Source organism: Varanus komodoensis, unplaced genomic scaffold (genome assembly GCF_004798865.1).
Source record: "Varanus komodoensis strain SLA01 unplaced genomic scaffold, ASM479886v1 scaffold49, whole genome shotgun sequence".
NCBI lineage: Eukaryota > Metazoa > Chordata > Lepidosauria > Squamata > Varanidae > Varanus > Varanus komodoensis.
In genome coordinates this window covers 1313972-1335038 of record NW_025336072.1, presented here as the reverse complement: position 1 = coordinate 1335038, position 21067 = coordinate 1313972, and the positions used below count along the sequence as shown (strand labels likewise).

Sequence of the window (21067 nt, the reverse complement as noted above, 5' to 3'; positions counted from 1 at the left end):
AACTGATTATCTGGACCCATTTCAGTCTGGCTTCAGACCTGGGTACGGTACTGAATCTGCCTTGGTCGCCCTGTATGATGACCTGTGCAGGGAGAGAAACAGGGGGAGTGTGTCCCTGCTGGTTCTCCTGGACCTCTCAGTGGCTTTCGATACCATCGACCATGGTATCCTCCTGGATAGGCTGGTGGGATTGGGAGTAGGGGGCACTGCTTGGCACTGGTTCTGCTCCTATCTCGACAGCCGATTCCAGAAGGTGGTGCTGGGGGACTTTGGCTCTGTGCCATGGCAGTTATGCCATGGAGTACCACAGGGTTCCATTTTGTCCTCCTTGCTATTTAATATCTACATGAAACCGCTGGGAGAGGTCATCAGGAGGTTTGGGCTGCGGAGTCATCAGTATGCTGATGACACCCAGCTCTACCTCTCTTTTTCAACTGATCAAGGGAGGCTGTACTGAACTGGTGCCTGGTCGAGGTATTGGGCTGGATGAGGGCCAATAAACTGAAACTCAATCCAGACAAGACGGAAGTTCTGCTGGTGGGTGGATCGAGCTCCTGGGTAGGTGACTTGGGCCTTGCCCTGGTCAGGGTTGCACTCCCTCTAAAGGAGAGGGTCCGCAGCTTGGGAGTGCTCCTCGACCTGGAGCTGTCCTTGGAAGTTCAAGTGACTGCGGTGGTGAGGAGCGCTTTCCTTTAGCTTCGGCTAATCCATCAGCTGCATCCCTACCTGGAGGAAGATTACCTAGTGACAGTGACACATGCATTGATTACTTCCCGGTTTGATTTGTGCAACGCACCCTACATGGGGCTTCCCTTGAAGGCAGTCTGGATACTTCAGATGGTGCAAAACAGAGCGGCCAGGTTGCTGACGGGGAGTGGATGTTATTCTCATATAGCCCCAGTCCTCTATCAGCTTCACTGGCTTCCCATCGAAGTCCGGGCTCAATTCAAGGTGCTGGTCATTACCTATAAAGCTCTTAATGGCTTGGTACCTGGATACCTAAAGGAACACCTTCTTCCATATTTGCCCTCCTGCCCCCTGAGATCGGCAGCGGAGGCCCTCCTCTGGGAACCCTCCATGAAAGATAATAGAAGGGAAAGTACCCGGAGGAGGGCTTTCTCTGTGGTGGCGCCCCACCTATGGAATGTGCTCCCCAGAGAGGTCTGCCTGGTGCCGTCATTATATGTTTTTCGGCACCAGGTTAAGACCTTTTTATTTCAGCAATATTTTAATAAGTTTTAATCATGACTTATATGTTTTTATTGCAGCCAGTGTGGGTTGATAATTTTATCTATGTTATATTTTGTTGTATTTTATCTATGTGAGCCGTCCTGAGGCTTTTGCGACAGGGTGGCATATAAATACTTTAAATAAATAAAATAAATAAATATTAAGTTACTGGTGTCAAGAGATTGTATGGTGGCCATTAAACCTGTATAAGAAAAACACTTGGGGTCCAACCCTGAAATATAAAGTGAAACCACAAATCTACGTAAATATTTTCTGATGATGGGTGTGTATGTGTGTACCAAATTATTGCAATAATGGTAAAATCCCACTCAAGCCATTCACTGGGATCAGCCTTGCATTGTTGGTCCGTGGGGATCATCAAGGACATGCCATAAGTAGAAAATGGATTAGCCCATCTACATTAATAAATACTAATTTTATATCATACATTATTACTATTACTCGCAAGAATCCTGGAACCTGTCATTTATCCTGTGTGCTAAGATACTCTGGGGGAGATCCCTACCATGAGAAACTAAAACAACAGTTATGGCAGAGTTTACTCCACAGCAAGAACAGGATTCTCTCACTTTGCAAAGTAACTGACATGTTTATCCATAAATAATTTAAGGGAACAGTTGTGAACTTAGTAGCAGATACTTTATTTATGTATTATTAAATTTATGTTCTGCTGTGCTACTCCAAGGGCCCGCTAAGCAGATGGCATGCAAAGAGCTTCAGCCCCCTGATTCTGTGCATTAAAGACTTGGGCTGGTCACAGGAAACCCCACCTCCCTGGATTTAGCTTTCCCATCATCCAGCTCTGAGAAGAATTCTCTTCTGGCTTTTCCTCTCCTTCAGGCACATGGGAGCATGAGATCACAGAAACAACTGGTCAATTTTTTAAAATTATGGTCAAATTCAGTTACAGCCCAAGCAGGGTGGAGCCAGGGAACAAGCAGGCCTGGCTAGCTTACTTAAGGCTTTAGTTGACTGCAATATTTTGCTAAGACAAGAGCTCCTTATTGGACTCCAGCCAGTGATTCCTGGAGTGTGCCATCCAAAGGCTTGATGCCTGGGAAGGCTGGTGACTCCTAGGTCAGTGGAGCTGCTCATCCATTGCAGCTTTTACTTTGAGTTTCATATGAGCTATTGGTGGTACTGAATGCTATCTCCAAAATAGATTGACCACCATGGAGCACCATGGATACCTCCCATAAAGCTCAAAATAAAAGCTGCAATGGATGAGCAGCTTTACTGATCTGGGAGGCACCAGCCTCCTCTGCTTGATGTGTTGCTTGCACTGTGTCCCTGGTTTCTTCCCAGCCTTGAAGAATGGGGAAGTCTCCTTTTTGCATCCCAGGAGAGCCACTGCCAGCCATGCTACTGGGAATACTGAGGTCCAGTGGTCTACTTCAGAATAAGGCAGCCACCTATGTTCCAGGCTGTACACTTTGGTCCAAGCTAAACATTCTTCTAATCACTCAGAGGACTCTGTTGGAAGCAGTGGATGCCCTTTCTTTTTTAAAACCTTCCCCACAGGAGTGGAATAGAATTTCTGGATGAAAAGTGGAGGGGTGCTGGAACCACCCCCTTCTTCAAACAAAACACCCTCCCAGTACAAACCAGGGCTTCATGTGCTTACTTTAAGAAAAATAAAGCAAGCATGCATAAAGGAGTGTAGAAAGTTGATTTGGGCTCTCTTTCAGGCTTGAGCTTATAATAATAGTTCTGCAGTAGACTGTTGACAAAGCTATTCTTTAATGGAAGCAAAAAGTGGCAAAAATGCATCTACACAGACTAGCCAAGCACAATGGAAACTGTGAGCAGAAAGGAGGGTGGCGAATTGGAAAGCTATACTGGTCCCACAGTTGCGAGTTAATGGGAGAGTTAAGAGAGAGCCAGGGGCAGCTAAGCTAAAGGGAAAGTGACTGTGTAGGGCAGTAGGCATCTGAAGGAAGGGCAGAGAAGACCAAGATTTAAGGGGAGGAGGAATGGAGAAAATGCAAAAAAGGCAGCCTCTTAAAAGGAAGGAGTTCAGGAGAAAAACAGGTCAGGGAGAACGTGATTCAAGTATGCACTGTTCTTGGCAGTAAGGAAGAGAATAGGAAGGGAACAGGTGGCTAAAGTTATTATGGAAGCTGACCAGAAGGAGAAGTGAGACCAATGAAGCAATAGCTTGAGTTGAGGAATCAACTATTTTGAGGTGTCCAGTTTATACTATTTTAAGATTGTACAAGCACTACAGGCACTTTTATGGCCTTTAGCTACTGTAGAGCTAATAAAAACCTTGGTTTTATCGGGAAGTTTATTGAGAAGTCCTTAGATTTTGCTAACAAAAGCAAAGCTTGATCATCACCAAAGATGGCTTAGGAAAGCTCTCTCTGGTGGTGGGAAGCATAAGATCATCCCAGGGATAAGGGAGGAAGCTCATGATTCAAAACTGTGCCATTCAACCGAGAGGGGCCAGCTTCATGAACCCTCAGCTTTGCTAGCTTGGAGCTGGCGTAATTACCCTCTCCAATTCCTCCTCCTCCTCCTCATCATCATCATCGCATTTATATTCCACCTTTCTTCTTCTTGTAAAGATCCCAGGGCATCTTGCAAGGTTCTCTTCCTTTCCATTTTATCCCCACAATAAGAACCCTGAGAATCTGTGACTGACCCAAAGCCATCCAGTGAGTTCCATGGCCTACTAGGGGCTAGAACCCAGATCTCCTGAGTCCCAGCCCAGCATTTAATCACTGTACCACACTGGTTCTTACTGTGATGAAATTTGAAATAAAGAGATCAGCAAAGCTGAACACACAGCCCCACTACCACACACTAGCAACTTCTGACAGGGGCTGGGAGGGACTGCAAGGAAGTAGTAGATTCCACTGTCTAAATTTAGGATAGGATAGGATAGGCTGAACATGCACATGGCAGGCATGTCATGAGTGGAGCTGGCTGGAACTGGGGGTCAGACTAGATGGCCCTGGAGACCCGTTCTGACTCACTCTGTTTTTCTGTTTCGATGTTTCTAATTTAGTATTGTCCTGTTGTTAATTTGTTTGCTCTTGTGATAATTATGTCTCATCATGTTTTACAGTCCATTCTGATGACCCCTAGACAGCCTCTACCATATGGTTCTTAAAGATGAAAAGACTGATAACATGGTTGTTGCAAACCTTATTACACAGTACCATAGTTGCAGATGCATGGACTGAAATACAGACTTTTAAAGCTAAGGGCACATTCCAGGGCACATGGTCTTATAGGGTTGCTCTGTTAAGCACTGAATTCCCTGGGCCTAGATTGACAAATGTTTCCATCTTGTTTCTTCCACACTAGATTTTCTTGGATCTTGACATGTTGTTGTTGTTATCGTGCATCTCAGGAAGTGTTCAAATTTTGGCAAATTCTTATTAAACCCAAACTGAAATGAAATTCTCATTGTTTAATCTTCTTGTTTCCTTCTAGGAGTGACTGGGTAACATCTTACAAAGTTATGGTGAGCAATGACAGTCACACATGGATCACTGTCAGAAATGGTTCTGGAGACATGGTTAGTATCATGTCATGTATTATTTCTCAATCACACCCATTCACTAATGGTTCCATATTAATGAACTGACATAAGGCAATATATAAACACTTTATAAACTGTTGCAAGACTACCTAAAATTAAACTGAAGACTTTCTGGCATGCAGTCATGAACAGAGACTAGAAAACTCAAATGGTTGAGGATATGTATTTAATAATGCCTAAGAGAAAATAAGATATGGGGCATTTGTACATGACACTGTTAATCTGCTGTATCTTCTTTCCATGTCCTTGCAAAATTAAGACATGAGAACTACATGGAAAGCATGTCCATTTTTGCTTTTCCACTGCTTTACCTCTAGGTGGTGCTGTAATATGGTGGAATAGTGCAATTGCACAGGTGGAAGAACATTTCCCTTTGCTGTCAGAAGTAACACCACATTTCCCTGCTCTAAAAACGCATTTGACAAAAGTGCTATTTAAAAACAGAAGTAAAATTAGATGGTCACAATGGCATTTAGAGAACCCATAAACATTCTTCAGTAGGAAATCGTGAATATGCAAGAAATGTCTCATATAGGAAAACTCAAGTTTTGATCATTAATACTGGATTCCAGTGTTCACTTTTGCACAGCATTACTTGGCAAAGATGATAGGTATTTTGCCAGTGAGGGCATTAGAATAACTATGGAGAGAGCTTGGTATGCACATGCCAGCCCTGCCTCTTCCCTTCTGGATGTCCCTGCATTGACAGGGGAGGTCTGTAAGGCTGAACAGGCTTCTACAGCTCCACGCAGCCAGGAGTCCTTAGAGAGTTCAGTAGAGAGTGGGCCAGTCTCTTGCGCATTGCCAAATGTTCAGTGGGAGTCGTCATTGCTGGATTCTGAACAGGAAGAGGATATGTGTGGGTGGGGAAACAAAGTCTTTGGAGTTCCTTTAACTGTGCCTAGAGAACTTTCTCAGGCTGTGTGTGAGAATCAACCTGAGTTGGAGGGTGTGTGGGAGGTTCAGGAGGGGACAGGGAGCATGTGCAAGATCCAGTCCTCGACTGAGTGAGGAGGTGTTGGGATAAACAAGTAGCTCAATTGGAAGGGCTTTGATTCATGCCATCTTGCTCTCCAGCAGTGAAAAACATCCAGAGGGTGGAGTCAGAAGCTTTACTAAAGGGAGAGACTGTGGGGAAGAGCCCAGTTTGGATGCAGCTCTTTACATGAGCAGAGACTTTTCTTTTCAGCTTTGGTAGAAGGCTATTTAGCCTTCCAATGGCTTTGTTATCTGTGGAATCTCAATAAAAGAAATGCATTTTGAAAGGGTTGTTTGAGATTGGGAACCAGAGGGAAGACAGGAAGGGACCAGCTCATTTCAGGTTCCTGATCACATGGGCTTATGTAATTGTGCCCCATTCACGTATCAGTCTGTCTGTCTGTCTCAGATGCATTGTTCACATGTGCTAAGAAATACCAGGAGGACATGAACTTGGAGAATTCCTCAGTTACAGTATTTTTTTTTCCTGCTGGGCCATGAAGCATCCTCAAAAATCATGTGAGGGATAATGCCTGAACTGGCTTTTTCTTTAAAAAAAAAAAAAAAAAAAAAGGTCCTCTGCCTTGAATGTAAAGAATCAGGAGGCTTAAAGTAGAGTCTGTGGCAGTGGAGCCGAGGTTCACTTACTCCCTGCATACCAGGAAAAGCTTGTAGTTAGCCAGCCGCTGCAAGTGGCTGGAAGAGAGAACTGCAGTTTTCTGCCCTGCATGGCTCAGGTGATGTGAAGGACCAGTCACTCACCATCCAACCCTATAAGGTTGCTGACTTTTTGCATGGGCCTCCTAGCTTTCATGGTGATTGGTTATTCTGACTGGAGGACATTGCAGTTTTGAACATTGGGAGACAACAAGTTGGGGAAAGTTGATCTAGAAAGAGTGAGCGGTAGGAGGAAAAGTTGCTTTCTCCACACTCTATTCCTCAAAGGAATTCTTTGTGCCTCAAAGGAATGGATCACGTTGCAATGAAACAAAGAAAATTTGACCCTGAATTACATGTGTTCTTGTTTTCTTCTTCATCCCTTATGGCCACAGAATAGTCTAATCTCATTGTTTGGCTTTTTCCTTGTTTCAGGAGTTGTTACTAATGATATCCACTCCTTGTGTGTTTAAATAGATTTTTGAAGGCAACAGTGAAAAGGAGATTCCAGTCCTCAATGAGCTGCCAGTACCACTGGTTGCACGTTACATTCGGATAAACCCTCGAACATGGTATGAGGAAGGGAACATATGCATGAGACTAGAAATCCTAGGCTGTCCTCTCCCAGGTAAGAGCTGTGTTCAAAACTAGGCTTGGCATAAGTTTCCATAGAAGGGCTAGTGGGTGCCGTCACTAAATGAGCAACCAAGGCAACAGAATGTGACAACGAGCATAGTCTTTGCCTCCCTTGGTTTGGGTGATGTGTTGGAATGTCCTCCAGGGGAATGAATTATTCTTCCCTCTTACTTTGTCACAAGTTAATAAAACATCTGGAGCTATTAATAAATAGCCCCAGAATACAATCTGAATAGATATCATTCCTTGATCATCCTGAATCATCCAGTCATACTGAATCCTTTGGCAGATATAAATGTGGTTATGATGGTAAATAGTAATAAATAAATATACTAAATGTACAATACTAAGCATGCTTAGATAGGGGAAACAGTTCTACAACTTTCAGCATTCTCCAGCCAGTAGCCCTATGAATTTCCCCCATCCTCTAAATATACATAGTTCATGCTCTAAATTGATTAAACAACTAATTTGGCCATCCATCTGATTTAAGCCTGTGGTTCCTAGTCAGTTAAATTGACTCTTCTGTATGAGGCATCCGTCATATGTTCATCATTCCCAGTCAGTCATTTCACTTCTACATCTTTCAGTATGTTTCTTTATGGCAGGGAAGTTGAGAAATTTAGATTAGAAAGCTAAAGGAGCCACTTTTTAAAACTTCTTATTTGCTGTCTTCTGCTATACTGCAGTGACACCAAAAGGTTAGGTAGTAGAAAAACTGGAAAGGAAATTTTCTTACCTCCGTTCTGTCACAAAACTGAAAGTAGATGCCACCAATTAATAGTAGTCTCCCTCCATGCATGGATCTTCACAGATGGATTGGGTGAGAATGTGTGGCTGGAGAGGGGCAGATGAGATAAAATGCCATCTTCTCTTTAAACTGAATACCTTCCTTTTTGTGGGTGGATGCTGACAAAAGTAAGGAAGAACAGCATACAAAAATAATGAAAATGCCTGCTGGATGTACACACAACTTTACACATTTCCCCAAATGTTTTGTTTTCCCCACTCATTGTTTTAAAAGTTTATATCCATGACATCAGATTTTCGACTAGGGTTTGCCCTTCTAACATTGAAAACATGTTAGTTTTGTTTTGTTTTTAATCACAGATCCAAATAATTATTACCACAGAAGAAATGAAATGACAACAACGGACAATCTTGATTTTAAGCATCATAACTACAAAGAAATGAGGCAGGTAGGGCACACAGAACAGAATTTCTGGTGACGGGGTGTGTGTGTGTGTGTGTGCATATATATATTTTAGGGGTCTTATATGACAACAGGTACTTAGCACTGCAGTGACAGACTGCTACCTAAATCCTTTATAAATGTACAATGTTCTGAAAAAAGTCTGAGTGACTTCACAATACAGCATTATATCCTTTACACCCACACACCAATACCTCTGAGTCATAGGAATCCTATCCCATTGGAATTAATTCCAGTGAGTTTGGAGTAAAAAACAACACCTGATGCACAAATTCATATTGTGTCCCTCAGATCAGATTCATTGCTTGCATTATAGACAGGACGTCAAGTGTTTAAAATGCTTTTGTAGGAAAAGAAGCTACACTTGCTACCAATATTTTCATTTGTGAAATACAGAAACGTGTGCATGTCTGTGGATCCATTCTTGAATGAATAAAGCAAAAGCCATGGTCCCCCACTGGAACAGCATGAGAGGTCATGGGTGGGACTGTGGGGGCAGTAAAGCCCTACCTCTGTGGAACGCCTGATCCTTTGCAGGTTTTATTTGTGGTGTACTTGAACTATCCATGGTGCTGAATTCCATTCCCCAAAAGGGTTCACCACTGTGCAGAGTTCCTGTGAATCCCCTCCTTGCAATAAAACTGCAATGGACAAGCAACCCCACACACCGAGGGGTCCCCAGCCTCTGCTGGGGACTACAGTCTGTACATCTGGGTAAATTGAAGCAAGTTGGGTAGAGAGAACTTGTTTGAATGGTTCCAATCTGGCTCCAAGCCCTGACTGCTGCATGCGAAGAAATCTAGTCCACACAGTTCTTAAATATAAAGCTCAAGGGAGTGGAACACATTTGACTGATTTTCTTGTATGAGACAAAAGGAAGGGTTTTAGTTATGAAAACTGATGTTTTTTCTTAGCTGACCCTCCTCCTGTTCTGCGTGAAGTCATTAGGCTCATTGCTGTATGTTAGGCAAGAGCAGGATGTGTGGCCAGCAGTGCTGACTTGGGGGAGGGGGGCTGCTGATGCTTCCTGTCCCCCATCCCAAACTGAGGCATTTTGAAATGAAATTCAGTGTGGAGGTGAGCAGCTCAAGAGAACTGCTTCTGTACAGGCTTGAGGAATGTAGGAAAGGGGAGGGAGTCAAAATTCATAGGACAAAATCATAATGTCATGAAGAAAAATAAAATAGGCAAAGTGGACCACCATGAAAGTGCTAATTAAAGTACCTCATTGTTAGAGTCAGACTTTTGACAGAATCCAGTGGGGGACTTTCACCCCTGCAGTTTCCTCTCATACCTCCTCTAGAAGGGTGGAAATTCCCTTCCATAAACAGTGGGTCCTTCTTGTACAGGGGCGTCAGTGGGACCCACTGCTTATGGGAGGGAGCCAGAGGGATTCAATGGGTATAGAAGTACCTAACTGGCTTCTACTGCTTTTCATGGAACTCTATGGCACTTACCTTGGTAGAACATTGATTTCTATAGGTCCACGTTACATAGGACTTTGTGTGGAGCCAGCTCATCACTTCTATAGCTACTCTTTCAACAGAATTGGGTTTTGCACTGTCAACCGTAGCGCAGAAGATGAAATTTCACCAGGGGTATTCAGTGAGAACACATAATTTCTGAGATTAGAGAAGCTGCTCCTGCCACATTTCCTCTTTTCTACATATATGTTAAGAGTAGAAAAGTGCTACTACAGCTGGCCACCCCTTCCAATCATGTTATGAGCTGCACAGAGAGTCTAATAGGGTGGCCTACAAAGCAAAATAAATAAATAATCATAAAATATCACTGTGTGAGCAAATATTACTGTGTGAGATTTTTTTAAGGCATGAAAGTAACTGGACTTGTACGGCTATATCCTGGCTTATCCCAGGGATTACTCTTCCATGACTACGGCACAACATGTGGGCTCAGGTGCTGCTGCACTGCTAGAGGAAAATTACTCACCACCCCAGCTTCTCACGTTTGCTCTCTGCTCAGGACCCCTGAGGAATTTCACTTGGTATATTTTAATGTGACCTGATCCGTACATCCTGCACTAAAATGTGCACTGGAACTCAGCCCCTAATTGCATATCACTTTGAAGATCTAGCTTCTTTTTTACTCTAAGCTCAAGGACACCATCTAGATTGGGAACTTAGCACAGAAGGCAGGTGTTTTTAACAGTTTGCTTCTCTGTGGTGGTTCTGCATAGGACTCCACATTCATATTTTTTTAAAATGATCCATTTGCTTTAATGAATCCCTTTATGACACTGAAAATCACAGGTGCAAAGGCCTGATCCCTCTGCCCTTTCTTGAAAATGTAAAAGAAGGATATTGCTGCTAGCAACAGCTTCAAACTAACGCATAGCTCGTCCCTTAGTCATCCACCAGATTTCACACTTCTCTAATGTTCTGATGCAGTTCTCAGCTCAAAAACGGTACCAAAGTATGTTTAGAAAGGCACATTTTGATGGAATATATGTTTAGAAATATGTATTTTGAGAGCAAATGTCGACATTCCTTTTGAGAGGCTAGAGCCAGGGGTCAGAATAGATGGCCCGGGAGGCCCCTTCTGATTCACTCTGTTTCTGTGTTTCAAATGTGTATAAAAATACTCTTGAAATACAGCCTTTAAAGAACAGACACCACATTTAATGTGGAAACAGGATGGCACAGACTTATAGGTGAATACATGAAAGGTGGCATGGACCATGAATAGACTGATTAATTTACTTCTCTCAGCTTGCAATACACTAGAATATCAAGCATTTAATGCTGTGCGCCAGAATGAGAGCCTTTTCGGTCTAGACTGTCCAGTGTGTCAAAACGTCAGGCCAGGTGATGCCTGGTGGTAGGGACTTGCCCCCAAGCCCTCCCCTCCTGGCACCATTCCCCCTACACAGCCTGCTGATCTTCCATTTCTTGTGCCTCTCTCTTCATGGAGGAAGAGTCTCCATAGCTTCTCCAAGCACTGGCTCAGTATGACAGCTTCTTTGTATGTCAGCCATCTCCCCAATTTGAGAGTAAGTGGTGTGTGCAAAGACACTACCTCACCTGTGGTTGGAGGAGCCACTCCAGTAAGCACCAGTCAAGCAGCAGGCCTTGTAGGCTAGAAGATTCACACCATGGACATAGGAGTGGGTCCAGTTGGAATTCATTTGAAATAAGTATGCATAGAATTGATTGTACACTAATGTGCAGTGCTGCATGGATTTGTTTGATGTGTAGAACATCCTGGGTAACTTCCAGAAAGGTTATATAACTATAGGTTATGTGCTATAGTTCTATGGGTGTAATTCTGTGCAACCATCAATAGGAAGGAACAATTTCACCTAGACCTTAAGGGTGGTGTGATTGGCAACAGAAAGCTTGTGCTAAAATACAAACAACCAAGACTCTCATGAACACGAATCCTTGCCAGTCTAAGTTTAGACCTACCAGCTATAATTATGGTCCTTTGGCTTCAAGCACACAGCACAATCATCTAGATATATATCACCTTGGAGGTAGGTGTAGAATGTGCTAAAGACATTTCTTCCTATCTTATTCTTCAAATATATAAAGATAATATTTTTGGACATGAACTATGTGAATCATTTTGAGTGTGCTGAATCTTCAGTGTATTTATATGGAATGAGTCATCATTCATTTTTTATTGAGCAATTGTGTACCGAGTCACACACAGTGCTCACAAGAGATTTCATGGCCTATATTTCCAGCAGACAGATTAGACGAGTAGAAACTCAATTGGCATAATTAGTGTCAAGAACAATAAAGTTAAATGCATTTTAGATCCTAATTGTTCAGAGACAGGTTGGTCAGGTTTGAAATATATTTGGGGGGAACTAATAGTTTAAAGCAAGAGAAAATCATTTCCTTTGGTCTTATACAAGGAGTACAAAAGAGATGGGATTAAGCAATGGCAAGTAGCTTTAGCTGGTCAGTAGAAAGTGAAATCCTCTGTCATGGTCTCTCATATTCTCTGCTTCTCTCATCACCAAGTCATTTGACAGCATGATTGTAATTGGGCCATTAAGCAGCTTTAATTGTTCATTTTCACTGTTAGTGATTCTAGTCCCAACTCCAATGCCACATTTTAAAAATTATTTAAATGAATGGTGATTCAGTAGGTCTAGGATATGTGTGCATTAGTGCTGAACCGAAGGATTGTTTTTCGGCAAGAAATGTGCATTTCCAAGGGCCTTTAATATGTGCCTCAAGCTATGTAATAGTCATGTTTTAAAATCATGTTGCTGCTATTTACTGGCACCGTTTTTGCTCTTGCGATTGTCCTGGTACCTCTGCTTTCCCCCAGATACTGCAGATTTTTCTTCCTTGTTTAATCATATGGGTAATACCAGTCAGGCAGGGTCAAGACCATCCCTTCCTTTCACTCTCCCTTCCCCCTCCTCCTGACACCAAAAAGCACTGAAATTGCTGCAAAAATCCAGTCCAAATTCCAAGTTTAGCCATGACTGATGTTCACAGTAGGCAGTTTAACCATGGGCAAAGGACACTCCAGGAAGTTCACCACAGCAGCAAGGAAATATTTGAGAGCTCTTTGTGGCCTTTGCATGGCACCCCAACAGTGCCACCGCCATGTTCTGGGTTCCCTTTTTGCATTTTGTCTTCAGTGGCCTCTCCCTGATGTGGGTCACTATCTTGTCACTGCTGTTCCCACTGCCAATTCACTTGCCTTGTCCCTTTAGAATCAAGCCCAGCAGCCACAGCAGAACAAAGGAAAAGGCTGTGATTGCTCACTTGCTTTATAGGAAACATGCGACTGGACAGTCATAGCATGGATGAAGAGGGGCTCAGGGGATCCAAAAGGAGGCAGTTGCTAAACCATAGGTGGCAAGGTCCAGTAAATGTCCTGATGCCTGATACTGACCCCGTGTCCCAGGGCCTTGTCCTTCCCCTCTCCCATATTATGCTACCTGAACAGATTCTGTCAGTCCTGAAATTGCTGCCTCGAGCTAATTCGTCCCTTGTTTCAGGGTAAGGGCACATGAATTCTCCTGGATCTCCTGAATTGTAGCTCCTTCTCTTGTCTCATCTGCTTTGTTGATAATATCAGCACTTTTACAGGGCTTGTTAGCCGCTTAACATGACAAGACCTATCATGGTCAGTGTGAAGTTTCCAGGAAACAGTGCAAGAGGGAAATAATGTCCTTACTATATATCTAGCCATGTCTAAATAAACCCTCATGCTGTAAACAAAAAGAACCCATCAGTGTTGTCTTTGGCCAATCCTTCCCAGCATGTCAGCTTTCTCTGCTACATGATGAAGAGAAGACATCTCAAAATGACCTCTCAATTAATCTCAAATATTTCAGCAGCAACTAATATTTGGCTTTTCAAAGGAGAAAACAAATGAGAATCACGTGGATTAAAAGATGGAAAATGTCTAGCTGAGAGCCTAAACCAATTACCTGAAAGAGAATTCATCATAAACTGGCCCTACAGCACTACCATTTTCTCAGAAGTTGGATTTGAGTTAGCTCTGCCCACCATATCCTTCTCTGCACCGAGTGAATTGAGATTAAGTCTAATGGGTTACTTTGGGGGATTTATGCCATTTTTCCAGAATGTTAATAAGAAATAATTGCTGCAGAGAACTCATAATAATAGTCTATTAACACTTTTTTTCTTTGGGCATGATTTCTTAAAAGCTGGGACCATATATTATCAGATACAGTTCTGTTTCTGCAAGGCCAAGGAAATGTGTGTCTGTGTCTGTGTGTATGTAGTGGGGGAAATCAACTTTTTGCATTGCCAATACATAGATGGTTCCTTGGTGTTTTTGAAGTGAAAATAGGAAAAATGTCCATCTCTCTCATTCACAGGAGGGTTGAAAAATGCAATCTTATTTTTACAAATGCAGATACTTATGCTTCTTAGCATGTATTTAAAATTGTTCATTTATTTCTCTGTTCCATTGGCTTTTAGGGTACCTCCTAGCCACAACTTTTGAAGCACCCAGTACGAAACTGCATATAAGCAAAAGAACTATGAAATAGGGCAGAAGATTATATTCACCTGTGATCCTGTCACTTTATATATACTTTTCCTCTGTTTATTTTACAGCTGATGAAAGTGGTGAATGAAATGTGTCCAAATATCACAAGAATTTACAATATTGGGAAAAGTCACCAAGGGCTAAAGCTGTATGCTGTTGAAATCTCGGACAACCCAGGAGAACACGAAGTTGGTTAGGATTATATTTGGACTGAATTAAAACCAACCTGCGGGCTGCTGGATGAAGTTATTGGAATGTTTAAAATGTTAACACTCTACATGTCTACAGCAGTCAGCAGTGGGAACATGTGACTTCAGTAGTCATGGTGCTGAATACATGTGGGAGGAATTCTGATGATACTTTCTAATTAGAGAAAGAAAAGATGAATATAAATAGAAGCCATCGAAAAACTGGGATCAAATTCCCTGATGCTAATCATATATTCCTCTTTTGCAATTAAAACAAATGAAGCATGTTTTAGTGTTGAGAAATATTCACCAAGAACTCTGTTTGCTAATGTCTATTTATCTAGAAAATACATAGACAGTAAGAAGTAGAACACAATTCTGCTCTTTCTGTGTATCTGAGATGCCAGAATTATCATTTTTATGCCAATTGGAACCAATGGGTGGTTCCCTCATTTCCTGTGACACATGTAGCATGAGGTATCTGGTTCAGGACCGTGGCATGGAGAAAGGAATGAAGCCCGTTTCTTCCACACCACAGTCCCCAGCCAACATAGGCCCTGCACCAGATATTTCCTGAAGAAAGACTAGCATGCAAGGACAAAAGATGTTGGCAACATCAAGTTTAATTTTGCTTCAGGTAGCGGTACAGCACGAATCACAAAGCACTATTAATACCAAAGTTTGATTCTTGAGTAAACATGCAGGGAGTTCTGCCCAGCATAGATAGCAGTTCAATCCATAGTCGGGAGCAATAACATTTACCCCAGAGTAATGCTCTTCTGATCCCATCTGTTCCCTGACCTACCTAAACTATTTTAATTTGGGTTGGCCAATAAACAGGATTGGTATACAAAATATAGCCAAGCCAATGCATTTCCTTTTCCCTTCTAATCAATTCTAAAATATGCATTGATAGACTACAAATATTGTGGTAAATAACAGAACAACTCAGTCATTCTTATAGTATTAAATTATATTCCACCTTTTTCCACTTGAAAGGAACTCAAGGCAGCTTCTACAGTTTTCCACTCCATACCAATCCATCCTCACAAAACAACTTTTAGGATTAGAGTGACTGACTGTCCCAAAGTCACCCAGTGAGATTCATGGCCAATGGGGACCAGAACCCAGATCTTCCAAGTCCCCAGTCTAACACTGTAATCACCATGCCACACTGGCTCTCCAACTATTTATTGACCAATACATACAAATAAATGGTGAAATACAGGTTGTTTCCTTACAATGGAGCTGAAAAACTATAATGCTACTGAAATTACAATTGGGTAGAGACCTGTTCTCTCCTGCAGAGGAAGGCAGGACGTGCTCCAACGGAGCAAAGCTCAGGGAGCCAAGGTTCCGTTTGGATGCCAGGAAGCACTTCCTGACAGTCAGGAACCCGAGGGTGTGGAATGGGCTTCCACGAGAAGTCATTGAGGCCCCATTGCTGAGGGTGTTCAAAGATAGGCTGGCCATGCACATGGAGGGCATGTCGTGAGCGAAGCCACCTGGAGCCAGGGGTCAGACTAGATGGCCTGGGAGGCCCCTTCTGACTCGCTCTGTTTCTATCTTTCTATGTTTTTTTGTTTCTAAATGTTTACTCTGCATTATAGTTTATATATGGTGTCAGGGGGAATCGTTGAAATCAGGTATACCAGGTAGAAGAGCTGGACTGTATTTATTCCCCAAATGCCTAGTTGCTCGCCACATATGGGACTGAAAACATAGGAATGACAAAGGCCATGTTAAATGCTCTCTTCCTTTAGGCCAAAAGATCTGTCTTACTTCAGATAGGTTCATTTTTCAGTGGGGCAATTTGATCACATCTTTTTGTGTTTGACCAGGTGAGCCAGAATTTCGATACATGGCTGGAGCTCATGGGAATGAGGTACTTGGACGTGAGCTGCTACTTTTGTTAATGCAATTTATGTGCCAGGAATATCTGGCTAGGAATCCACGCATTGTGCGCCTCATTGAGGATACCAGAATTCATCTTCTTCCTTCAGTTAATCCTGATGGATATGAAAAGGCCTATGAAGCGGTAAGGCAGGTTGGCATTTCATGATGTTACAACAGACACTGATCATTAGTGGCGGGAACTGATTAATCTGTTGCAACTGATAATGTTGCAAATATAGGGCAGGATATTGGGTAGCAATAATGCCCCAACTGCTTCTTTTTCTGCCATGTTGATTTCCTCCCATATATGGTGGTCCTTGCCAATTTTGTTGTGCAAGTGTGACTCACCACTCATTTAAGGGATTTTTAGTCCTTCATATGGGAACCTTCAAACAAATGGAACAGCTCATTTATGAAGAGAGTGAGGTTTCTGCCTCTGCCTTCTGTGATCTCCATTAATTTGTCTTCTTCCTGAAATGAGTGTTTCTGCTTAGTTCTGGTGACAACAGAAGCATTAAATTGCACTTGTGGTGGTGGATGCTGGTGCACCAGAATTAGTGGTATGGAAGAGAATTGGCAGGGGTGGAAGTGCCCTGTTGGATCTGCCCAAATATATGGATAAGTGAATCCTGGGTGGTGATAGATAGATAGATAGATAGATAGATAGATAGATAGATAGATAGATAGATAGTCACACTTGGAGGAAAGTGGTGATTTGACTTAGAAGTCAGTCTAAGGTAGATAGGGTTGGTGGGCAAACTCAGATGTTATCATTAAGGTCAAAACTGAATGATTGATATATGTCCTGTAAAGTATTTAATTCAGCACTGACCAAATTTTGTATTCAAGAACCACAATATTCTCTAGACTAGGTGTTGATAGCTCATAGATCACCAGTTTATGGAATGAAAGTGGTATTAAAAACCCAGTGTTGCATGTCCCACCCAGTGGTGGGAGCATCGGACTGGAACTCAGCAGAGCCAGGTTGTACTCCCTACTTGGCCATCAAGCTCAGGGATGGTGAGCCAGTCACTGACCCTCAACTTTACCTACATCATGGTTGTTGTGAGGATCATTGTTGTGAGAAGCAAACAGAGAAGAGAAGAAATATTCTGTAACCTACCTTGGGTTCTTCTCAGGAAAAATGGCGGGATATAAATATAATCCTTATCCTAATTTAAAATATACTAGCATTCAAATTTTCACTGTAGGACACTCACATGTTGAATGGTAAATGTGCCACTGAGGATGCTGTGACAGGAAGGTACAGGAGCAGAGGTTGAAGTACTAATGGGCCTTTTACCTCTAACAGGCATTAGGAGTCCTAGCTTTTCTCCTGGCCTTTGAATTAACAGACTAATACTTGTTATTTGTGTGTGTGTGGTGTGGGGTGGGTGTACTGCCTTCAATACTTTGGGAGTGCAGGATCATGCAGACAGACCCCCTCTATGGCCTCAAAATGGAGAGCCAGAGATTGTCCTTGTCCTTGGCACAGAGGCACAAGGCCATGGGCCAGCAGATGGAAGCCACAATGTTTGGTCTGGCAACCAAGGCTAGCCAACCATGTTGGACTGTTGTATAAGAAATGATATCCCAAGAATTGTAAAAAAGACTCATCTCTTATCAACACTTTGTGGTTTGGGAATTGAACATAGGAGGTTTGGGTTAGGGTTAGGGTTCCCTAAGAATAAGGTTCCCAAAGAATGTAGGTTGTGGAAGTAAAAGTTTGCAGAAAAAATGCAAACTTCTAACACTGAGCATGGACACATAAAGGACTGGATCCAGCATGTTCCTGAGGAACAGTTATAGTTGTGGGGCAGTTCCATGGAAACATTGTACAGGTGGTAGCACACTATGCAGGTAGGTTTCTGGGTTAAAACGTTAGTTACCCATCATTCTTTCACTCAAAAAGAATCATATATTTTCTTGGTTATCAGTAGTGGAAAGGAGATTCTTTGTGTGATTTAGAACTCTGATGTTCTGCAGGGCTTTTCTTTGAAGCCTAATTCAATATTCCTGACTAGATTTGTCTTTCTTCCAGTGTTTCATTTTAAGTTGACATCTCCCTCAAATCACCAACATTTCTTTTGAGACAAAGTGCCTCTGTGGCATATTGCACAATTTAAAAGAGTGTTCAGGAGAAGCAGTAAGCGTGAGTCTTTAGACAGATTGTTGCCATTAAGAGATATTGAATCTATTTTTCTTCACCTTGTAATTAAGTTAATAACTAAAGTTGTGAATAAACTGCCATGGTTTTTATTGCATCAGAACAGGTTTCTCTCTTTTTCTTTCAGCCAAGTGCATTGTTTCTTTTAGCATGTTAATTAAAATCTTGCCAGAATATTTTTTTAGTTTTGATTTGCTATACTCATTGACATACTTGCAACCTCTAATCCTAGGTTTACAACTGAAAGGGTGACTGGAAATACACTTTACAATGGAAATGAGGCCAGCATAAAACCCTGTGTAAGGTGTCTCCTCACCCACAGTAACTTCTTTTTCAACTAACCCCATAGGCCATATCAGTTACAAAGCAGTTTCTCCTTCCTCCTGATCCACAACATTGACTGATCCTGGAAGCAGCAAAGTTGTTTAGCTGGTAATGAAGACAGTCTGGGTGACACAACATGAGAACCATTGTGGGTAACTTGCAAGTGAGGGTTGTCATCTGAATTCAGACCGCTTCCTGCAGTGTGGCTTATTTGGGGGCAATGAACCACCCTGAGAACACATGATTTTTTCTAGGGGTTCTTTCCCCCATGATGGGTTGGTGTGACATTCAAAGGTAGGAGATTATCAGGATATGATAATCATGAGTTGCAGGGATCACATGAGAAATGACTGGAAATGAAGTTGTTTAAAAGGAGTTGTGCAAAACTGTAATGAAAGACTGAAAAGGATGTCAATAGTTAGTGTTAATAAAATGGTCATGAGGATGATACAGTTTCATTTTTAATATGGTGCCATACAAACAAGCAGCTTTCCCCAGGGGCAAGGATCTCACCCCTTAGCTCTCATATACTGATAATTTACGTGTGCGCGCGCACACACACCCAATTACTGGGGGGGGGGGACTGGATCAGAGATACCAATATAAATGTAGAATTCATAGAACTGTACATCAGAAGTAACTGTAGGTCTATACTGGCACTCTCCCAGTTTGTGAGGATTCATGTGCACAGTGCTTTGTTTGAATGCAAGTATAGTGCTCCATGCAGTTGGAGACTCTGTTTTATACCGCTGACTAAGCTGTCCCATTGATTTTTAATACCTCTCTGAGGGGCAGGGATTCAGGGAAAAATAAGTGGGAGGAAAGCTTAAGCCAGTCTCTCCTAAAGCTCTACAATCCCCAAGACTATGTGCACTTACACAAAAGTAAGGAAAAATAATCTAACACAATGAGTAGAATGTTGAGTTTAGCCTTAGAGTATGACTAACCATGTCTGGATTCATTCCATAATATTATAGAAGGAGAAAATCTTTTCAGTGGATTCTGAGAATTTTAGAGATCATATTTTCATTACCAAGGTATTGAAAAGGGTTTTGTTCTATCATATCCACAGGAATTTAGATAACTAGTTTTATTTCATGAAGGTAAAATTAATTTGTCACTGTAATATGCCTATTGTAAAAGAATATGCTAAATAATTTAATAACTATCTTTCAGGGCTCAGAATTAGGAGGCTGGTCTTTAGGGCGATGGACCCAGGATGGTATTGATATCAATAACAACTTTCCTGACCTAAATACTCTGCTTTGGGAAGCTGAGGATCAGAAAAGAGTTCCAAGAAAGGTCCCAAATCATCACATACCAATTCCAGAATGGTACCTGTCTGAAAATGCAACAGTAAGTAGAAATTGCATCAAAGATAAATACCAAGCAGAATCACCTTCTTTATTTGAAGTAGTTGAAGCTGATCTCATTTTCCCTAGAAACACAATGGAAAGTGAATGAAAAGTAGTTCATTGATAATGGTTGACATGCATTAAAATCTACTAATACTGATATTAGTAATTTGCATCTCTGATTTCATCCTTCCTTATTGAAAGTGCGATGGCCATCTTCACTGGCACTCGGGCTATGGTATTTTATTCAATGAAACAGAGTAGTCTGTAATATCTATTAGGTTTCTATCTAGGGAAAATATTCTCTGTTTTTCCTCACCTTTTGTCCTTTGAGGGCAGAAGGAGGAAGAAACTCATTTAAATAATTAACCAAATATGATATCACATATGGACAGGCCACAGTGGCTTGTGTAAATAGCATTATTCATTAACAATTCAGTGTCATCTCTGCTTGTGATATTCAAACACAAACATTATTTCTGGTGGCTGAACATACCCAGCTTGAAGTGAAATAGGGAAAGGTACTTTATAAATCCTGCTTACAAGGTAGTTCTTCAGATGTACCTAGAATTCTTGTTTATTTCATTTTCTTTGGTGTCCCCTGCCCTCTACATGTTTATTATTCCAGTTTTCTCAGCCAAAATCCTAGTTCTTTGGAAGCATTCAGGTATACTGGTTACTGTTGAATTATGGTCTAGAAAGTGGAGCACTTTCTTGGCAATGATGATGACTGACAGAGTCTCCGTTCTGCTCTACTATGCATAGTGCTACTATCAGGTGCCAATGACACAATACGCTGAGGACTGTGGCCTTACACAGTGCAAATGTGCCATTCTTGTTCTTTTA

The 21067-nt window shown here is 41.9% G+C and overlaps 1 protein-coding gene across 3 annotated transcripts in view; it reads left to right on the top strand.

Moving 5' to 3' along the window:
• Positions 1–21067, top strand: part of CPXM2 (carboxypeptidase X, M14 family member 2) — a 92907-nt gene that overhangs the window by 51683 nt on the left and 20157 nt on the right. For 2 of the 3 annotated variants that reach the window (XM_044445711.1, XM_044445709.1), the window contains 6 exons: positions 4693–4777; positions 6914–7064; positions 8183–8271; positions 14360–14483; positions 16321–16517; positions 20043–20222. In XM_044445711.1, the coding sequence (XP_044301646.1) occupies positions 4693–4777; positions 6914–7064; positions 8183–8271; positions 14360–14483; positions 16321–16517; positions 20043–20222 (826 nt within the window). The remainder of the gene's footprint in view (positions 1–4692; positions 4778–6913; positions 7065–8182; positions 8272–14359; positions 14484–16320; positions 16518–20042; positions 20223–21067) is intronic. The other variant, XM_044445712.1, reaches the window with a different exon arrangement.